General features: G+C 46.7%; 1 protein-coding gene across 1 annotated transcript in view; it reads right to left on the reverse strand.

Moving 5' to 3' along the window:
• LOC106585945 (ras-GEF domain-containing family member 1B-A) overlaps nucleotides 1–20,668 on the reverse strand; it is a 53,998-nt gene that overhangs the window by 10,065 nt on the left and 23,265 nt on the right. The window contains exons 8-13 of the mRNA XM_082968735.1: nucleotides 17,314–17,416; nucleotides 14,881–14,960; nucleotides 11,822–11,917; nucleotides 3,494–3,589; nucleotides 1,434–1,557; nucleotides 880–952 (exon numbers count right to left, since the gene is read on the reverse strand). Coding sequence (XP_082824861.1) covers nucleotides 880–952; nucleotides 1,434–1,557; nucleotides 3,494–3,589; nucleotides 11,822–11,917; nucleotides 14,881–14,960; nucleotides 17,314–17,416 — 572 coding nt within the window. The remainder of the gene's footprint in view (nucleotides 1–879; nucleotides 953–1,433; nucleotides 1,558–3,493; nucleotides 3,590–11,821; nucleotides 11,918–14,880; nucleotides 14,961–17,313; nucleotides 17,417–20,668) is intronic.

Below are 20,668 nucleotides of genomic sequence, written 5' to 3' on the forward strand. Positions count from 1 at the left end.
CTGACTGGCTAACTGGCTGGCTGGTTGGCTGGCTGGCTGGCTAACTGGCTGGCTAACTGACTGGCTAACTGACTGGCTAACTGGCTGGCTGGTTGGCTGGCTGGCTGGCTAACTGGCTGGCTGACTAACTGGCTAACTGACTGGCTAACTGGCTGGCTGGTTGGTTGGCTGGCTGGCTAACTGGCTGGCTGACTAACTGACTGGCGGCCTAGGTCTTCGTCAGCTCCCTGGGCTCTGAGGATAATATTCAACCACACTGAACAAAGACACTGATTCTTCATCCATCATGTCTGAGATACACACATATTACACACCCAGCACCGTGTATGATGACATATTACACACCCAGCACCGTGTATGATGACATATTACACACCCAGCACCGTGTATGATGACATATTACACACCCAGCACCGTGTATGATGACATATTACACACCCAGCACCGTGTATGATGACATATTACACACCCAGCACCGTGTATGATGACATATTACACACCCAGCACCGTGTATGATGACATATTACACACCCAGCACCGTGTATGATGACATATTACACACCCAGCACCGTGTATGATGACATGTTACACACCCAGCACCGTGTATGATGACATGTTACACACCCAGCACCGTGTATGATGACATGATATTAGTTTGTGTGTATAGGGGGAGAACACTGTGTGTGTGTGTGAACACTGTGTGTGTGAGTTATTGACTAGTGGATGGGTCAGCGTGTGTGTGAAAACACAGTGTGTGTGAGAGAGTTACTGACTAGGGGGCAGATTAACATGTACCCCCCCTTTTGGTTGACGAGGGGAGGGGATGGGAGGGGGGGTGACAACTATGATGAATGAAGCTGACCCCCAGGGAACACACACCTCAGAGACTTCCATCTGTCCTTCTCCATGTGGTTCTCAGGGCCTTCACTCTCATAAGAGGCTAGATACAGAGCTGAGAGGAGAGAGAGAGAGAGGAGAGAGAGAGAGAGAGAGAGAGAGAGAGAGAGAGAGAGAGAGAGAGAGAGAGAGAGAGAGAGAGGGAGAGAGAGAGAGAGAGAGAGAGAGAGAGAGGGAGAGAGAGAGAGGAGACAGAGAGAGAGAGGAGAGAGGGGAGAGAGGAGAGAGAGAGAGAGAGAGAGAGAGAGAGAGGAGAGAGAGAGAGAGAGAGAGAGAGAGAGAGAGAGAGAGAGAGAGAGAGAGAGAGGAGAGAGAGCGAGAGAGAAAGAGAGAGAGGAGACAGAGATAAAGAGAGAGAGAGAGAGAGAGAGAGGACACAAAAACACCATCAGCCTCAACTCATTACAGTCACAGCAGCAGGACATTAAAACAGCTTTTCCTGTAGTTGGACAGGTTCCTAAGTCTTCCTGAGTTGACTTAGTTGGAATGGCACCATGACATCAGTACATTGAGTGGTTATGAGTGGTTGTACATACTGTCCTCGCTGAAAACCGGTGCGGTGAGCAGGTACTGGAGGATTTTGCGGTCCTTCTCAAACGGACACTCCACCTTCTTCCAAACCATGAACTCGCTGACCCGCTTCGCCATCTCCCAGAATTTCTGAAAACGATGTTAAAAATAAACAAAAAATGTTTAAAAAATAACATTTGAAACACTGTGAAAAAAAACGATGTAATGTTAGTATTTGAGGAACACATTTCAGCAATGTGAAAACAATATGAATGTTAATAAAGACGTTTTTTAACCCTACCACAACCTGATAATAACATTCACTGATTGACTTACAGTATGTTGGTGACCACACACATTACCAGTCAAAAGTTTGGACACATCTAGTCATTCAAGGTATTTTGCTTTATTTTTTACTATTTTCTACATTGTAGAATAATAGTGAAGACATCAAAACTATGAAATAACACATGGAATCATGTAGTAACTACATTTACATTTTTTTTTTAACAAATCAAAAGATATTTTATATTTGAGATTCTTCAAAGTAGACACCCCTTTGCCTTGATGACATCTTTGTACACTCTTGGCATTCTCTCAACCAGTTTCATGATGTAATCACCTGGAATGCATTTCAATTAACAGGTGTGCCTTGTTAAAAGTTAATTTGTGTAATTTCTTTCCTTCTTAATGCGTTTGAGCCAATCAGTTGTGTTGTGACAAGGTAAGGGTGGTATACAGAAGATAGTCCTATTTGGTAAAAGACCAAGTCCATATTATGTCAAGAACAGCTCAAATAAGCAAAGAGAAACGACAGTCCATCATTACTTTAAGACATGAAGGTCAGTCAATACGGACAATTTCAAGAACTTTGAAAGTTTCTTCAACTGCAGTCGCAAAAACCATCAAGCTCTATGATGAAACTGGCTCTCATGAGGACCGACACATGAAAGGAAGACCCAGAATTACCTCTGCTACAGAGGATAAGTTCATTAGAGTTAACTGTTCAATTAACAGACACATCTCAACATCAACTGTTCAGAGAAGACTGCATGAATCAGGCCATCATGGACGAATTGCTGAAGAAACCACTACTAAAGGACACCAATAAGAAGAAGAGACTTGCTTGGGCCAAGAAACACTAGCAATGGCCATTACACCGGTGAAAATCTGTCCTTTGGTCTGAAGAGTCCAAATTTGAGATTTTTGGTTCTAACCGCCGTGTTTTGTGAGACGCAGAGTAGGTGAGCGGATGATCTCATGTGTGGTTCCCACCGTGAAGCATGGAGGAGGAGGAAGTGTGATGGTGCTTTGCTGGTGACACTGTCAGTGATTTATTTAGAATTTAACCAGCATGGCTACCACAACATTCTGCAGCAATACGCCATCCCATCTGGTTTGCGCTTAGTGGGACTATAATTTGTTTTTCAACAGGACAATGACTCAACACACCTCCAGGCTGCACCAGATGACCTGGCCTCCACAATCACCCAACCTCAAACCAATTGAGATGGTTTGGTATGAGCTGGACCGCAGAGTGAAGGAAAAGCAGCCAACAAGTGCTCAGCATATGTGGGAACTCCTTCAAGACTGTTGGAAAAGCATTCCAGGTGAAGCTGGTTGAGAGAATGCCAAAAGTGTGCAAAGCTGTCATCACGGCAAAGGGTGGCTACTTTGAATAATCTAAAATATTACTGCATGATTCCATACGTGTTATTTCATCGTTTTTATGTCTTCACTATTATTCTACAATGTAGAAAATAGTCAAAACAAAGAAAACCCCTTGAATGAGTAGGTGTGTCCAAACCTTTGACTGGCACTGTATGTTGACATGTATGGGGGTCTCCAATAATAAAAAGTAGTTTAAAGGTTAATTCCACATTTTTTCTGATGTAGTGTAGCTGGGGTTTACCAATGGAAAGTCTCACTTCCTCATTCTCTGTCAGGGCCATATTGTGAATTTATCCTGAACACTAGGGTTAAATAATTTAGCCAGGACACCGGGGTTAACACCCCTACTCTTTCGATAAGTGCCATGGGATCTTTAGTGACCACAGAGAGTCAGGACACCCATTTAACGTCCCACCTCAAAGTTAACGTGTCCATTCTGCATCCTGTTGGAACATCCCTCATTCAGGAAGTAGATGTCTTTAATCAGTAGGCTGAAGAACGGGATAACAATCTGTAGAGAGAGAGAGAGAGAGAGAGGAGACAGAGAAAGAGAGAGGGGACAGAGAGAGAGAGAGAAGAGGAGACAGAGAAAGGAGAGAGAGAGAAGAGGAGACAGAGAGAGATAGAGAGAGAGAGACAGAGAGAGAGAGAGAAGAGGAGACAGAGAGAGAGAGAGAAGAGGAGACAGAGAGAGAGAGAGAGAAGAGGAGACAGAGAGAGAGAGAAGAGGAGACAGAGAGAGAGAGAGAGAAGAGGAGACAGAGAGAGAGACAGAGAGAGAGAGAGAAGAGACAGAGAGAGAGAGAGAAGAGACAGAGAGAGAGAGAGAGAGAGAGAGAGAGAGAGAGAAGAGGAGACAGAGAGAGAGAGAGAGAGAGAGAGAGAGAGAGAGAAGAGGAGACAGAGAGAGAGACAGAGAGAGAGAGAGAAGAGACAGAGAGAGAGAGAGAGAGAGAGAGAGAGAGAGAGAGAGAGAGAAGAGGAGACAGAGAGAGAGAGAGAAGAGACAGAGAGAGAGAGAGAGAGAGAGAGAGAGAGGGGAGACAGAGAGAGAGACAGAGAGAGAGACAGAGAGAAGAGAGAGAGAGAGAGAGAGAGAGAGAGAGAAGAGGAGACAGAGAGAGAGAGAGAGACAGAGAGAAGAGACAGAGAGAAGAGAGAGAAGAGAGAGAAGAGGTGAGGATTTAATTCAGCTGCCTGGGTAACAGTACAAGGGGTTTTCCAGGTAACAGTTTGCTGATGAAGTTTCTTGTTAATCACCACACAAAAAAAACCACCTGTCAAACGAATTCCCCACTTCACCCAGAAAGAGAAGTCAGAAAATGCTGAGGTCGTTTTTCAGAACACAAATCGCTTAAATAACTCCGAGCCATGTCACCACAAAGACTTAGGTCACAGGGTGTGGTTTGGGTTTGACCAATAGGGTGGATATTATTTTCATTAGGCACATGGAAAAAAGCAGAGTGAAACACACATGGTACTTAGTGGACTACGATGTGTCCTACTGAACACAGCCCGGGTGAATCACTAAGGGGCACAGTGTACAGACCACAGATCAGTGTACAGACCACAGATCAGTGTACAGACCACAGATCAGTGTACAGAGCACAGATCAGTGTACAGACCACAGATCAGTGTACAGAGCACAGATCAGTGTACAGACCAAAGTGTACTGACCACAGATCAGTGTACAGACCACAGATCAGTGTACAGACCACAGATCAGTGTACAGAGCACAGATCAGTGTACAGACCACAGATCAGTGTACAGAGCACAGATCAGTGTACAGACCAAAGTGTACTGACCACAGATCAGTGTACAGACCACAGATCAGTGTACAGACCACAGATCAGTGTACAGACCACAGATCAGTGTACAGACCACAGATCAGTGTACAGACCACAGATCAGTGTACAGACCAAAGTGTACTGACCACAGATCAGTGTACAGACCACAGATCAGTGTACAGACCACAGATCAGTGTACAGACCACAGATCAGTGTACAGACCACAGATCAGTGTACAGACCACAGATCAGTGTACAGAGCACAGATCAGTGTACAGACCAAAGTGTACTGACCACAGATCAGTGTACAGACCACAGATCAGTGTACAGACCACAGATCAGTGTACAGACCACAGATCAGTGTACAGACCACAGATCAGTGTACAGACCACAGATCAGTGTACAGACCAAAGTGTACTGACCACAGATCAGTGTACAGACCACAGATCAGTGTACAGACCACAGATCAGTGTACAGACCACAGATCAGTGTACAGACCAAAGTGTACTGACCACAGTTCAGTGTACAGACCACAGATCAGTGTACAGACCACAGATCAGTGTACAGACCACAGATCAGTGTACAGACCACAGATCAGTGTACAGACCACAGATCAGTGTACAGACCACAGATCAGTGTACAGACCCAAGTGTACTGACCACAGATCAGTGTACAGACCACAGATCAGTGTACAGAGCACAGATCAGTGTACAGACCACAGATCAGTGTACAGACCACAGATCAGTGTACAGACCACAGATCAGTGTACAGACCACAGATCAGTGTACAGACCAAAGTGTACTGACCACAGATCAGTGTACAGACCACAGATCAGTGTACAGACCAAAGTGTACTGACCACAGATCAGTGTACAGACCACAGATCAGTGTACAGACCACAGATCAGTGTACAGACCACAGATCAGTGTACAGACAACAGATCAGTGTACAGAGCACAGATCAGTGTACAGAGCACAGATCAGTGTACTGACCACAGATCAGTGTACATACCACAGATCAGTGTACAGAGCACAGATCAGTGTACAGACCACAGATCAGTGTACAGAGCACAGATCAGTGTACAGAGCACAGATCAGTGTACAGAGCACAGAGTTCAGACCACAGATCAGTGTACAGAGCACAGAGTTCAGACCACAGAGTATAAACTGCCTGCCTTCTGGAGAGAAGGGCTGAACAGGTGTGGGGGAACGGAGGGAGGGAGGGAGGGAGGGAGGGAAGGATGGATGGAGGGAGGGAGGGAGGGATGGATGGAGGGAGGGAGCGGTGAAGGAGGGAGGGAGGGAGAGAGGAGGGAGGGAGGGAGGGAGGGAGGGAGGGAGGGAGGGAGGGAGGGAGGGAGGGAGGGAGGGAGGGAATGCAATGTCCTTTATGGGAGCGGTGAAGCGGGGGAGGGAGAGGGGAAGGGAAGGATGTCTGAGCAGCCAACTAGGGCCCTTCAACAATCAACACACTACACACTACACAGCAACCTCCCCTCACTTCCCTAACAGAAACCCTCAGCTAACCCATTTTGTTGACTCTACGCTAACACCTTTGCTAACCTAACACATGTTGACAGTACATCAATAAATAACTTGTTAATGTTTACCCTTCCTTCCAGGACTTGCTACACACTACGCTAAACCGCTAGGCTAAACCGCTAGGCTAAACCGCTAGGCTAAACCGCTAGGCTGACGCTAGGCTAAACCGCTAGGCTAAACCGCTAGGCTAAGACGCTAGCTGGATTGGGACAGGCTGGCCGGATCACACGCGGTCAGGTCAGTGTGGGACAGAGGGAGAAAGACGCAATCAGAGACCGAGAGAGAGAAAGAGAGAGACAGAGAGACAAAGAGAGACAGACAGAGAGACAGACAGACAGAGAGAGAAAGAGAGAGACAGAGAGACAAAGAGAGACAGACAGAGAGACAGACAGACAGAGAGAGAGAAAGAGAGAGACAGAGAGACAGAGTGACAAAGAGAGACAGACAGACAGAGAGAAAGAGAGAGACAGAGAGACAAAGAGAGACAGACAGAGAGACAGACAGAGAGAGAGAAATAGAAAGACAGAGAGACAAAGAGAGACAGACAGAGAGACAGACAGAGATAGAGAAAGAGAGAGACAGAGAGACAAAGAGAGACAGACAGAGAGACAGACAGAGAGAGAGAAAGACAGAGACAGAGAGACAAAGAGAGACAGACAGAAATGCGAGAGAGAGAGACAAGTGAACTGGCAGGAAGCAGTCCCCCCCATTTATAACTGAAAAAGAGTAAATGAGTTCTCTTTGACGTCCATACCAGACCCTCAGCTGACCTATTTATGTCTTGACTTCTCTGCTTCGGAGGCTTCGTTATGTAACGATGTCCTAACCAAACCAAAAAGTGTAGTGTAAACAAGATGAGACCACTGAGCAGAGACGATGAACGATCCATCAGTCCAACACGGAAGGCTGCTTTCCAGACATGCCAGATTGGAATGTGTTCGCTCCACTTGTTTTCTGGTTACATGAAAGTGAACAGCGTGTGATACCACCATCTCCACAATGAGTTGCTGCTTATCAATTTTTATTTATTTATTTCACCGTTATTTTACCAGGTAAGTTGACTGACAACAACGTTCTCATTTACAGCAACGACCTGGGGAATAGTTACAGGGGAGAGGAGGGGGGATGAATGAGGCCATTGAAAGCTGGGGATGATTAGGTGACCATGATGGTGTGAAGGACAGATTGGGAATTTATCCAGGACACCAGGGTCACCACCCCTACTCTTACAATAAGTGACATGGGATCTTTAACGACCTCAGAGAGTCAGGACACCCGTTTAACGTCCCATCCGAAAGACGGCACCCTACACAGGGCAGTGTCCCCAATGTCCCCAATTGTGAGATAGATGGAACATTTGTTGTCTCGGCTAACACCGCTGACCAAACCCGGCCGCGTTGTAAAATAAATCGGATACAAACACCCGTCATTCAATCATTTCATCCATACCGTTGGCGTTCGTCAACGTGCGTCTTGAGTAGCCCGGGTGCTAAGATAAAACTTGGTTCTATTTGTGACGCTTGGCAAACTGCCAAGTTCAGCCTATCCCATCTCCTCATTGGTTGTAGCGAGCCTATAGCCACGTTGGCGGATTGAAAGATGAACCGAGGTCCACACTCCAGTCTAGTTGGTGGCAGTAATGCACCTAAAAGTTGGTTGTCAAGCGCCATATAAAATCCACAGAAGAAGATGTAGAAGAAGAACGAACGAACGAACGAACGAGGAGATATTAAATCAAAGTAAACGACCTAAAAAGTAACTCGGTTTCCCCTTTTTATCTGTGGATTAAGTAGAGAACATATCATTTTGTATGACTCCAAGCTAGCTAAAGTTTCATGAATGTTTGTTTCGACCTGTCCCCAAATTAATATATTTGGTTCACAATTGGTTTTGGTATTTTAACCAGCGTGTCAAGAACGTGTCTGGTGGGGATAGACAAAACCAACATGCGCACACAGACACACACGCAAAGCCGGTTTGGTCAGCCTGTAAGTGGGTTACTGGGTTACAGAAATGGGCTCTGGGTTACATAGATGGGCTGTGGGTTACATAAATGGGCTGTGGGTTACATAAATGGGCTCTGGGTTACATAGATGGGCTCTGGGTTACATAGATGGGCTCTGGGTTACATAAATGGGTTACTGGGTTACATAGATGGGCTCTGGGTTACATAAATGGGCTCTGGGTTACATAGATGGGCTCTGGGTTACATAGATGGGCTCTGGGTTACATAAATGGGTTACTGGGTTACATAGATGGGCTCTGGGTTACATAGATGGGCTGTGGGTTACATAAATGGGTTGTGGGTTAGGGTTACTGGGTTACATAGATGGGCTGTGGGTTAGGGTTACTGGGTTACATAGATGGGCTGTGGGTTACATAGATGGGCTCTGGGTTAGGGTTACTGGGTTACATAGATGGGCTGTGGGTTACATAGATGGGCTCTGGGTTAGGGTTACTAGGTTATAAACTCAGCAAAAAAAGAAACGTCCCTTTTTCAGGACCCTGTCTTTCAAAGATAATTTGTAAAAATCCAGATAACTTCACAGATCGTCATTGTAAAGGTTTTAAACACTGTTTCCCATGCTTGTTCAATGAACCACAAACAATTAATGAACATGCACCTGTGGAACGGTCGTTAAGACACTAACAGTTACAGACGGTAGGCAATTAAGGTCACAGTTATGAAGACTTAGGACACTAAAGAGGCCTTTCTACTGACTCTGAAAAACACCAAAAGAAAGATGCCCAGGGTCCCTGCTCATCTGCGTGAACGTGCCTTAGGCATGCTGCAAGGAGGCATGAGGACTGCAGATGTGACCAGGGAAATAAATTGCAATGTCCGTACTGTGAGACGCCTAAGACAGCGCTACAGGGAGACAGGACGGACAGCTGATCGTCCTCGCAGTGGCAGACCACGTGTAACAACACCTGCACAGGATCGGTATATCTGAACATCACACCTGCGGGCCTTGTTCAGTTTATGTCTCAGTTGTTGAATCTAGTTATGTTCGTACAAATATTGACACATGTTAAATTTGCTGAAAATAAACACAGTTGACAGTGAGAGGACGTTTCTTTTTTTGCTGAGTTTATAAATGGGCACTGGGTTACATAAATGGGTTCTGGGTTAGGGTTACTGGGTTAAGGTTACTGGGTTAAGGTTACTGGGTTACATAAATGGGTTCTGGGTTAAGGTTACTGGGTTAATGTTACTGGGTTAGGGTTACTGGGTTAAGGTTACTGGGTTATGGTTACTGGGTTAGGGTTACTGGGTTATGGTTACTGGGTTAAGGTTACTGGGTTACATGAATGGGTTCTGGGTTAAGGTTACTGGTTAGGGTTACATGGATGGGTTCTGGGTTAAGGTTACTGGGTTAGGGTTACTGGGTTAGTGTTACTGGGTTACATGAATGGGTTACTGGGTTAAGGTTACTGGGTTACATGAATGGGTTCTGGGTTAAGGTTACTGGTTAGGGTTACATGGATGGGTTCTGGGTTAAGGTTACTGGGTTAGGGTTACTGGGTTACATGAATGGGTTCTGGGTTAAGGTTACTGGGTTAAGGTTACTGGGTTACTGGGTTACGGTTACTGGGTTAAGGTTACATGAAAGGGTTCTGGGTTAAGGTTACTGGGTTAGGGTTACTGGATTACTGGGTTACTGGGTTAGGGTTACTGGGTTACTGGGTTACCGGGTTACTGGGTTAGGGTTACTGGGTTACGGTTACTGGGTTACGGTTACATGAATGGGTTCTGGGTTAAGGTTACTGGGTTAGGGTTACTGGGTTACTGGGTTACTGGGTTAGGGTTACTGGGTTAATGGGTTAGGGTTACTGGGTTAGGGTTACTGGGTTAAGGTTACTGGGTTATATAAATGGGTTCTGGGTTAATGTTACTGGGTTAGGGTTAGTGGGTTAGGGTTACTGGGTTAAGGTTACTGGGTTATATAAATGGGTTCTGGGTTAATGTTACTGGGTTACTGGGTTAGGGGTTAGTGGGTTAGGGTTACTGGGTTAATGTTACTGGGTTAGGGTTACTGGGTTACTGGGTTAGGGTTACTGGGTTATATAAATGGGTTCTGGTTTAATGTTACTGGGTTAGGGTTACTGGGTTAGGGTTACTGGGTTAATGTTACTGGGTTAGGGTTACTGGGTTAGGGTTACTGGGTTAGGGTTACTGGGTTATATAAATGGGTTCTGGGTTAGGGTTACTGGGTTAAGGTTACTGGGTTACTGGGTTACTGGGTTACTGGGTTAGGGTTACTGGGTTAAGGTTACTGGGTTAATGTTACTGGGTTAGGGTTACTGGGTTAGGGTTACTGGGTTAGGGTTACTGGGTTAAGGTTACTGGGTTAAGGTTACTGGGTTAGGGTTACTGGGTTAAGGTTACTGGGTAAATGTTACTGGGTTAGGGTTACTGGGTTAAGGTTACTGGGTTACCGGGTTACTGGGTTAGGGTTACTGGGTTACGGTTACTGGGTTACGGTTACATGAATGGGTTCTGGGTTAAGGTTACTGGGTTAGGGTTACTGGGTTACTGGGTTAGGGTTACTGGGTTAATGGGTTAGGGTTACTGGGTTAGGGTTACTGGGTTAAGGTTACTGGGTTATATAAATGGGTTCTGGGTTAATGTTACTGGGTTAGGGTTAGTGGGTTAGGGTTACTGGGTTAAGGTTACTGGGTTATATAAATGGGTTCTGGGTTAATGTTACTGGGTTACTGGGTTACTGGGTTAGGGTTAGTGGGTTAGGGTTACTGGGTTAATGTTACTGGGTTAGGGTTACTGGGTTAGGGTTACTGGGTTATATAAATGGGTTCTGGTTTAATGTTACTGGGTTAGGGTTACTGGGTTAGGGTTACTGGGTTAATGTTACTGGGTTAGGGTTACTGGGTTAGGGTTACTGGGTTAGGGTTACTGGGTTATATAAATGGGTTCTGGGTTAGGGTTACTGGGTTAAGGTTACTGGGTTAGGGTTACTGGGTTAAGGTTACTGGGTTAATGTTACTGGGTTAGGGTTACTGGGTTAGGGTTACTGGGTTAGGGTTACTGGGTTAAGGTTACTGGGTTAAGGTTACTGGGTTAGGGTTACTGGGTTAAGGTTACTGGGTAAATGTTACTGGGTTAGGGTTACTGGGTTAAGGTTACTGGGTTAGGGTTACTGGGTTAGGGTTACTGGGTTAAGGTTACTGGGTAAATGTTACTGGGTTAGGGTTACTGGGTTAGGGTTACTGGGTTAAGGTTACTGGGTTAAGGTTACTGGGTTAAGGTTACTGGGTTATATAAATGGGCTCTGGGAGAACAGAGGATGTTCCCACCATTTGAAGAAATCAGAATCTACTAGATCTCCTACTCTAACACGCTTTATGAAATACCAGGTCCTGAATCTCAAGATGTGAGTGAAGGTATCGAGGCTCACCTTCTCTCTAGTGCTGTTGGCTGTTCTAGACCTCTGTGTCGCTCCTCTCAATGCCGTTCTGTAATTGTAGAAGTTACCGGAAGGATCCATTTGGTGCTGAGGGAGGAAGAGAGGGAGAGAGTAGTATTACAGTGTTAGCTCAGCATAAAGTCAGTTCTTCGTTCAAAATATTCAGTTTAGAAACGGCTTGTTCTTCTAGCTACATCATTAGAGAGTGAAATTGCATTGTATGCTTTAGTCTGAACGGAATGAGAGGTGCATTGACTGTAATACTATTAGCTAAAATGTCATTCTAAACATACGGCGCCTTCGGAAAGTATTCAGACCCCTGGACTTTTTCCACATTTTGTTACGTTACAGCCATATTCTAAAATGGATTTCGAAAATCCTCAGCTATCTACACACAATACCCCATAACGACAAAGCTAAAAAAAAAAAAAAAGGTTTTTAGACATTTTTACACATATTAAAATATAATAAAAATAAATATCTTCTTTACTTAAGTTTTTTGAGACCCTTTGCGATGAGACATGAAATTAAGGTCAGGTGCTTCCCTAACAGATCTGGGGAAGGCTACCAAAACATTTCTGCAGCATTGAAGGTCACCAAGAACACAGAGGCCTCCATCATTCTTAAATGGAAGAAGTTTAAAACCACCAAGCCTCTTCCTAGAGCTGGCCGCCCGGCCAAACTGAGCAATCGGGGGAGAAGGGCCTTGGTCAGGGAGGTGACCAAGAACCCGATGGTCACTCTGACAGAGCTCCAGAGTTCCTCTGTGGAGATGGGAGAAGGACAACTTCCAGAAGGACAACCATCTCTGCAGCACTCCATCAATCAGGCTTTTATGATAGAGTGGCCAGATGGAAGCCACTCCTCAGTAAAAGGCACATGACAGCCTTCTTGGAGTTCGCCAAAAGGCACCTAAAGGTCTCTCAGACCATGAGAAACAAGATTCTATGGTCTGATGAAACCGAGATTGAACTCTGTGAATGCCAAGCGTCACGTCTGGAAACCTGGCACCATCCCTACTGTGAAGCATGGTGGTGGTAGCATCATGCTGTGGGGATGTTTTTCAGAGGCAGGGACTGGGAGACTAGTCAGGATCAAGGGAAAGATGAACTGAGCAAAGTACAAGTGAATGTCTTTGAGTGGCCCAGCCAGAGCCCAGACTTGAACCCAATCGAACATCTCTGGAGAGCCCTGAAAATAGCTGTGCAGCGACGCTCCCCATCCAACCTGACAGAGCTTTAGGGGATCTGCAGAGAAAAATGGGAGGAACTTCCCAAATACAGGTGTGCCAAGCTTGTAGCGTCATACCCAAGAAGACTCGAGGTTGTAATTGCTGCCAAAGGTGCTTCAACAAAGTACTGAGTAAAGGGTCTGAATACTATATGTAAATGTGATATTTCAACAACAACAAAAATTACACATTTCAAAAAATTTCGGGCAAAAAAATGTTTTTGCTTTGTCATTATGGGGTATTGTGTGTAGATTGATGAGGGGGGAAAAAAAACAATTTAAATCCATTTTAGAATAAGGCTGTAATTTAACAAAATGTGAAAAAAGTCAAGGGCTCTGAATACTTTCCAAAGGCACCTTATGGTAAAATATGGTGGTTAGAAAGTTATCGGCCAGGCTTGGAGTTCCCTTCCCCAAAAAAGGTTCAATGCTTGTGGGAGAAGGCATCTCAATGACTAGCAATCACTCACAGTCCCACATAAACCGTCCCTGCCAAATCAACTGGACGCACATAAACTGCAAGACAGATGGAGTCATCAAACCAGCCCACCAACACTCTGACCTCTCAAAACAACGGAGTGAGGAGAATAACCCAACACCACAGCTATCAACACTCTGACCTCTATCAACACAGGGAGGACAATAACCCAACGCCACAGCTATCAACACTCTCAGACAAAGACAGAGAGAGAGAGAGAGAGACAGGGGAAGAGAGAGAGAGAGACAGGGGAAGAGAGAGAGAGACAGGGGAAGAGAGAGAGAGAGAGAGAGAGACAGGGGAAGAGAGAGAGAGAGACGGGGAAGAGAGAGAGAGAGACGGGGAAGAGAGAGAGAGAGACAGGGGAAGAGAGAGAGAGAGAGAGGGGAAGAGAGAGAGAGACAGGGGAAGAGAGAGGAGGGAGAGAGGGTAGTAGAGTAATGAGGGAGGTGTGGAGAGAGAAGGAGAGAAAGTGGGAGAGAGAGAGAGAGACAGGGGAAGAGAGCGAGAGAGACAGGGGAAGAGAGCGAGAGAGACAGGAGAAGAGAGAGGAGAGAGAGAGGGTAGTAGAGTAATGAGGGAGGTGTGGAGAGAGAAGGAGAGAAAGTGGGAGAGAGAGGGGGAGACAGGGGAAGAGAGCGAGAGAGACAGGGGAAGAGAGAGAGAGACAGGGGAAGAGAGCGAGAGAGACAGAGGGGAAGAGAGTGAGAGAGACAGGGGAAGAGAGAGGAGAGAGAGAGAGGGTAGTAGAGTAATGAGGGAGGTGTGGAGAGAGAAGGAGAGAAAGTGGGAGAGAGAGGGGGAGACAGGGGAAGAGAGCGAGAGAGACAGGGGAAGAGAGAGAGAGACAGGGGAAGAGAGCGAGAGAGACAGGGGAAGAGAGTGAGAGAGACAGGGGAAGAGAGAGGAGAGAGAGAGAGGGTAGTAGAGTAATGAGGGAGGTGTGGAGAGAGAAGGAGAGAAAGTGGGAGAGAGAGAAAGCAACCTGTTCCTGGGTTCCACTGGGGCCCAACCTGGTTTATCCCTTTAATCTGCTACTTTACATCTCCTGACTTGAAGGTCCATACCTGGCTCCTCCACGGACCCCCAGGGAGCTTGTCTGATCTGAACCCCAGGTAGAGCGCACCGTCTGGGGCTACCCATCCCCTAGGACCCCCTTCTCTCTCCTCCATCTTCTTGGAGCTAACATTTCAACACTTCTGAAGGTAGAGTATCACTGTGATAATACCACTTCAAACACCACGAGGCTTACAGTGTAACATGGGAAGGTTCGCTAGGCAACGAGCTGGCTTTTGAAGCTAGACTGTATGATGCTCAGCGCAGCAGGTGAACAAGCAATTACCTCCAAGATGTCAAACTTGGCAGTCTTGACTTTGCTCCAGGTCTTCTTCAGTCGAGACACAGGACTCATGTTCATCCCAGCTGCAGAGAGCAAGACAAGAGAGAAGGGTGAGAAATGAGTGTGCGCACACAGCTTTTATTCCATTGAGACAGACTTGCACCCATTGTTGAGCTGTAGTCTCTCTCTTTCTCCCTCCCTCCCCTCCCACTCTCCCCTCCCCCTCCCTCCCTCCCCATCTCCCTCCCTCCCTCTCCCTCCCTCCCTCTCCCTCTCCCTCCCCCTCCCTCCTTCCCTCCCTCCCCCTCTCCCTCCCTCCTTCCCTCCCTCCCCCTCTCCCTCCCTCCTTCCCTCCCTCCCCCTCTCCCTCCCTCCCTCCCTCCCTCTCCCTCCCTCCCTCTCCCTCTCCCTCCCCCTCCCTCCTTCCTTCCCTCCCTCCCCCTCTCCCTCCCTCCCTCCCTCCCTCCCTCCCAGTGGTGGAAAAAGTACTAGGTTGTCATACTTGAGTAAACGTTAAGATACCCTTAATAGAAAATGACTCAAGTTAGAGGCAGTAGGGATGACCAGGGGTGTTGTCTTGATAAGCGTGGGAATTGGATCCTTTTCCTGTCCTGCTCCGCATTCAAAATGTAACTAATACTTTTGGGTGGCACAGAAAATTTATGGGAGTAAAAAGTAAATCATTTTCTTTAGGAATGTAGTGAAGTAAAAGTAAAGTAAATTACAGATACCCCAAAAAACGACTTTAGTACTTTACGCCACTGCCTCTCTCCCTTTCCCGTCTCTCTTTCTCTGTCCGCCCCCTCTCTCTCACCTCGCGACCCCCCACGCGCTCCCTCCCCCCTCTCTCTCCACCTCTCTCTTTCTCTCTCTCTTCACCTCTCCCTCTCTTTCTCCACCTCTCTCTTTCCACCTCTCTTTCTCTCTCTCCACCTCTCCCTTTCTCTCTCTCTCCACCTCTCCCTCTCTCTCTCCACCTCTCTCTTTCTCTCTTTCCACCTCTCTTTCTCTCTTTCCACCTCTCTTTCTCTCTCCACCTCTCTTTTTCTCTCTCTCCATCTCTCTTTCTCTCCACCTCTCTTTCTCTCATCTCTCTTTCTCTCTCTCCACCTCTCTTTCTCTCTCTCCACCTCTCTCTCTCCACCTCTCTTTCTCTCTCTCTACCTCTCTCTCTCTTTCTCTTTCTCTCTCTCTCCACCCCTCTTTCTCTCTCTCCACCTCTCTTTCTCTCTCTCCACCTCTCTTTCTCTCTCTCCACCTCTCTTCTGTTCCTCCTCTTAAGAAGCAGTGAGGCAGAGGCCAAACGAACAATAGTGTTCACACACGCCTCGCTTCCCCTTCCAACACTATGCTTCCCATATGGTAAATCAGGTGTGTGTGAGTGCGTGCATGCGTATGTATTCAGCAGGGGATATTTTTTTTGCTGTGCCTATTTTCCCAGGGTCCTGTTTGTCTTTCCTTTTTATAACCCGCTGACCCTGTAATATCTCCCTCTGTGTCCCTGGAGACTGAGGGGCTCTGCTTGTGGCTTCATCTCCAGGGAGAGAGGGGCTTGGGACAGCTGGTACTCTTAGGGCCTCCACCCTCCCTCCACCCAGCCGTTCCTCCCTCCCACCATCCCCTTTCGCCTTCCCTCTCCTGCCAATCCCCCCTCTCTCTCCCTCCTTCCCTCTCCTGCCAATCCCCCCTCTCTCTCCCTCCTTCCCTCTCCTGCCAATCCCCCCTCTCTCTCCCTCCTTCCCTGTCCTGCCAATACCCCCTCTTCCTCCCTCCTTCCCTCTCCTGCCAATCCCCCCTCTCCCTCCCTACTTCCCTCTCTGGTCAGTGCTGACCATCTGTCTATATGGGTGTTTGTGTAGGACTTCCCAGCTGCCCCTCATCTCCCATCCACCCCCTCCTCCTCAACCTCAAGGCCTGACCAGCTGCCCTCTTCCCTGGCCACTCAGGACCCCCCTGTACCCCGCCGGCTGGCTCTGGCCGCCTAAAGCCTAGGGCAAGGACCCCAAACTAACCCAGACTTTTGTGCCTGGACCCTGGGGAAGGTCACAAGCTGGAGTCGAAGATAGATCGGGACCCAATAGAGCCACTCTTCTCAAGATTATCAACTGAAGCTGAAAGTTACCCTTTTCTATTCAGGTCAAGGACAGTTTCTATGGCCAAATGTGTTACTTTTTGGGGGGAGTATTTCTATAAAAGTAAATAAGCATTATTTGAAAGACTATTTAAAATGAATAAATAAAACGCTGTGATTTCGTTTTGGGTTAAAGCTGTTATAGGGTTTTAGGAAGGTACAAAGTCTCGCTGAAATACAGATTGCATTTACTAGTCGGATTTCCTGACTGTCGACCACAAAAAGCCTTTTGTGTTTAGAGCAAGTGAGCCGGCGAGTGAGTTGTCACAAGGTAGGGGGTGAAAAAGCACAACAACAACACTTACAGATAATGGCCATGAGGGAGTTGAAGTTACCGATGTTGAAACATTCCCGCGCCACGTCGATGAAGAACTCCATGACTCGCGCTCGCTGCTTCTTCTTTACGGGCTGTTAAGTCAACAACATCAACAAGTCAACAACAGCAACAGCAAAAGAACAAGTCAACAGCAAAAACAAGTCAACAGCAAAACAAGTCAACAACATCAACAAGTCAACAACAAAACAAGTCAACAACATCAACAAGTCAACAACAAAACAAGTCAACAACATCAACAAGTCAACAACAAAACAAGTCAACAACATCAACAAGTCAACAGCAAAAACAAGTCAACAGCAAAAACAAGTCAACAACAAAACAAGTCAACAACATCAACAAGTCAACAACAAAACAAGTCAACAACATCAACAAGTCAACAACAAAACAAGTCAACAACAAAACAAGTCAACAACATCAACAAGTCAACAACAAAACAAGTCAACAACATCAACAAGTCAACAACAAAACAAGTCAACAACATCAACAAGTCAACAGCAAAACAAGTCAACAACATCAACAAGTCAACAGCAAAACAAGTCAACAACAAAACAAGTCAACAACAAAACAAGTCAACAACATCAACAAGTCAACAACATCAACAAGTCAACAACATCAACAAGTCAACAACAAAACAAGTCAACAACAAAACAAGTCAACAACAAAACAAGTCAACAACATCAACAAGTCAACAAGAACAAGTCAACAACATCAACAAGTCAACAACAAAACAAGTCAACAACATCAACAAGTCAACAACAAAACAAGTCAACAACATCAACAAGTCAACAACAAAACAAGTCAACAAGACAACAGCAAAACAAGTCAACAACATCAAAATCGCAAAATAAACCCTCAGGGCAAAAAGACACGAAGATGGCCAAGTAGGCACCAGCTGGTTAAGTTAGATTAACAGCCGTAGGATACTCACTAGCTAAATTAGTTTTGCCATAAAATGCTAACTACATAACTATTGTAATGTAGGTAACAGGTGCGCTGTCTTGCTTTGTTAGCTGGGTACTCTGCAATATTTGACAATGACTTAAAATGAAATCCTAAGTTCGAGAACATTGGGAAAAGGCAGAACTCCAAAACCTTAAGAAAAAAGGACAAAAAGACATCACCTCATTTTACTTTCTTATTGTCGTCTGGGCAGGCTAACGGGTTTCACCTTGTTATTGTCGTCTGGGCAGGCTAACGGGTTTCACCTTGATATTGTCGTCTGGGCAGGCTAACGGGCTTCACCTTGTTATTGTCGTCTGGGCAGGCTAACGGGTTTCACCTTGTTATTGTCGTCTGGGCAGGCTAACGGGTTTCACCTTGATATTGTCGTCTGGGCAGGCTAACGGGTTTCACCTTGTTATTGTCGTCTGGGCAGGCTAACGGGTTTCACCTTGTTATTGTCGTCTGGGCAGGCTAACGGGTTTCACCTTGTTATTGTCGTCTGGGCAGGCTAACGGGTTTCACCTTGTTATTGTCGTCTGGGCAGGCTAACGGGTTTCACCTTGTTATTGTCGTCTGGGCAGGCTAACGGGTTTCACCTTGTTATTGTCGTCTGGGCAGGCTAACGGGTTTCACCTTGATATTGTCGTCTGGGCAGGCTAACGGGTTTCACCTTGTTATTGTCGTCTGGGCAGGCTAACGGGTTTCACCTTGTTATTGTCGTCTGGGCAGGCTAACGGGTTTCACCTTGTTATTGTCGTCTGGGCAGGCTAACGGGTTTCACCTTGTTATTGTCGTCTGGGCAGGCTAACGGGTTTCACCTTGTTATTGTCGTCTGGGCAGGCTAACGGGTTTCACCTTGTTATTGTCGTCTGGGCAGGCTAACGGGTTTCACCTTGATATTGTCGTCTGGGCAGGCTAACGGGTTTCACCTTGTTATTGTCGTCTGGGCAGGCTAACGGGTTTCACCTTGATATTGTCGTCTGGGCAGGCTGACGTGTTTTCGGCAGTTATGCCTTCATCAGAGGAAGTGAAATGAGGCGATGTCTTTTTGTACTTTTTTTATTAACATTTTGGAGTGCCGCCTTTTCTGATTAACCACTCAGATCTACCCAACCACTCACCATGCAGATCTACCCAACCACTCAGATCTACCAAACCACTCAGAACTACCCAACCACTCAGATCTACCCAACCACTCACCACTCAGATCTACCCAACCACTCAGATCTACCCAACCACTCACCACTCAGATCTACCCAACCACTCAGATCTACCCAACCACTCACCACTCAGATCTACCCAACCACTCACCACTCAGATCTACCCAACCACTCACCACTCAGCTCTACCCAACCACTCACAACTACCCAACCACTCACCACTCAGATCTACCCAACCACTCAGACCTACCCAACCACTCAGATCTACCCAACCACTCAGATCTACCCAACCACTCACCACTCAGATCTACCCAACCACTCACCATGCAGATCTACCCAACCACTCACCACTCAGATCTACCCAACCACTCAGATCTACCCAACCACTCACCACTCAGATCTACCCAACCCCTCACCACTCAGAACTACCCAACCACTCACCATGCAGATCTACCCAACCACTCAGATCTACCCAACCACTCACCACTCAGATCTACCCAACCACTCACCACTCAGATCTACCCAACCACTCAGATCTACCCAACCACTCACCACTCAGATCTACCCAACCCCTCACCACTCAGAACTACCCAACCACTCACCATGCAGATCTACCCAACCACTCAGATCTACCCAACCACTCACCACTCAGATCTACCCAACCACTCACCACTCAGATCTACCCAACCACTCAGAACTACCCAATACTCACCACTCAGATCTACCCAACCACTCACCATGCAGAACTACCCAACCACTCAGATCTACCCAACCACTCACCACTCAGATCTACCCAACCACTCATCACTCAGATCTACCCAACCACTCAGAACTACCCAACCACTCACCACTCAGATCTACCCAACCACTCAGATCTACCCAACCACTCACCATGCAGAACTACCCAAACACTCACCACTCAGATCTACCCAACCACTCAGAACTACCCAACCACTCACCACTCAGATCTACCCAACCACTCAGATCTACCCAACCACTCACCATGCAGAACTACCCAACCACTCACCACTCAGATCTACCCAACCACTCAGATCTACCCAACCACTCACCACTCAGATCTACCCAACCACTCACCACTCAGATCTACCCAACCACTCACCACTCACAACTACCCAACCACTCACCACTCAGATCTACCCAACCACTCATATCTACCCAACCACTCACCACTCAGATCTACCCAACCACTCACCACTCAGA

Source organism: Salmo salar, chromosome 24, assembly GCF_965601325.2.
Source record: "Salmo salar chromosome 24, fSalSal1, whole genome shotgun sequence".
Lineage (NCBI taxonomy): Eukaryota > Metazoa > Chordata > Actinopteri > Salmoniformes > Salmonidae > Salmo > Salmo salar.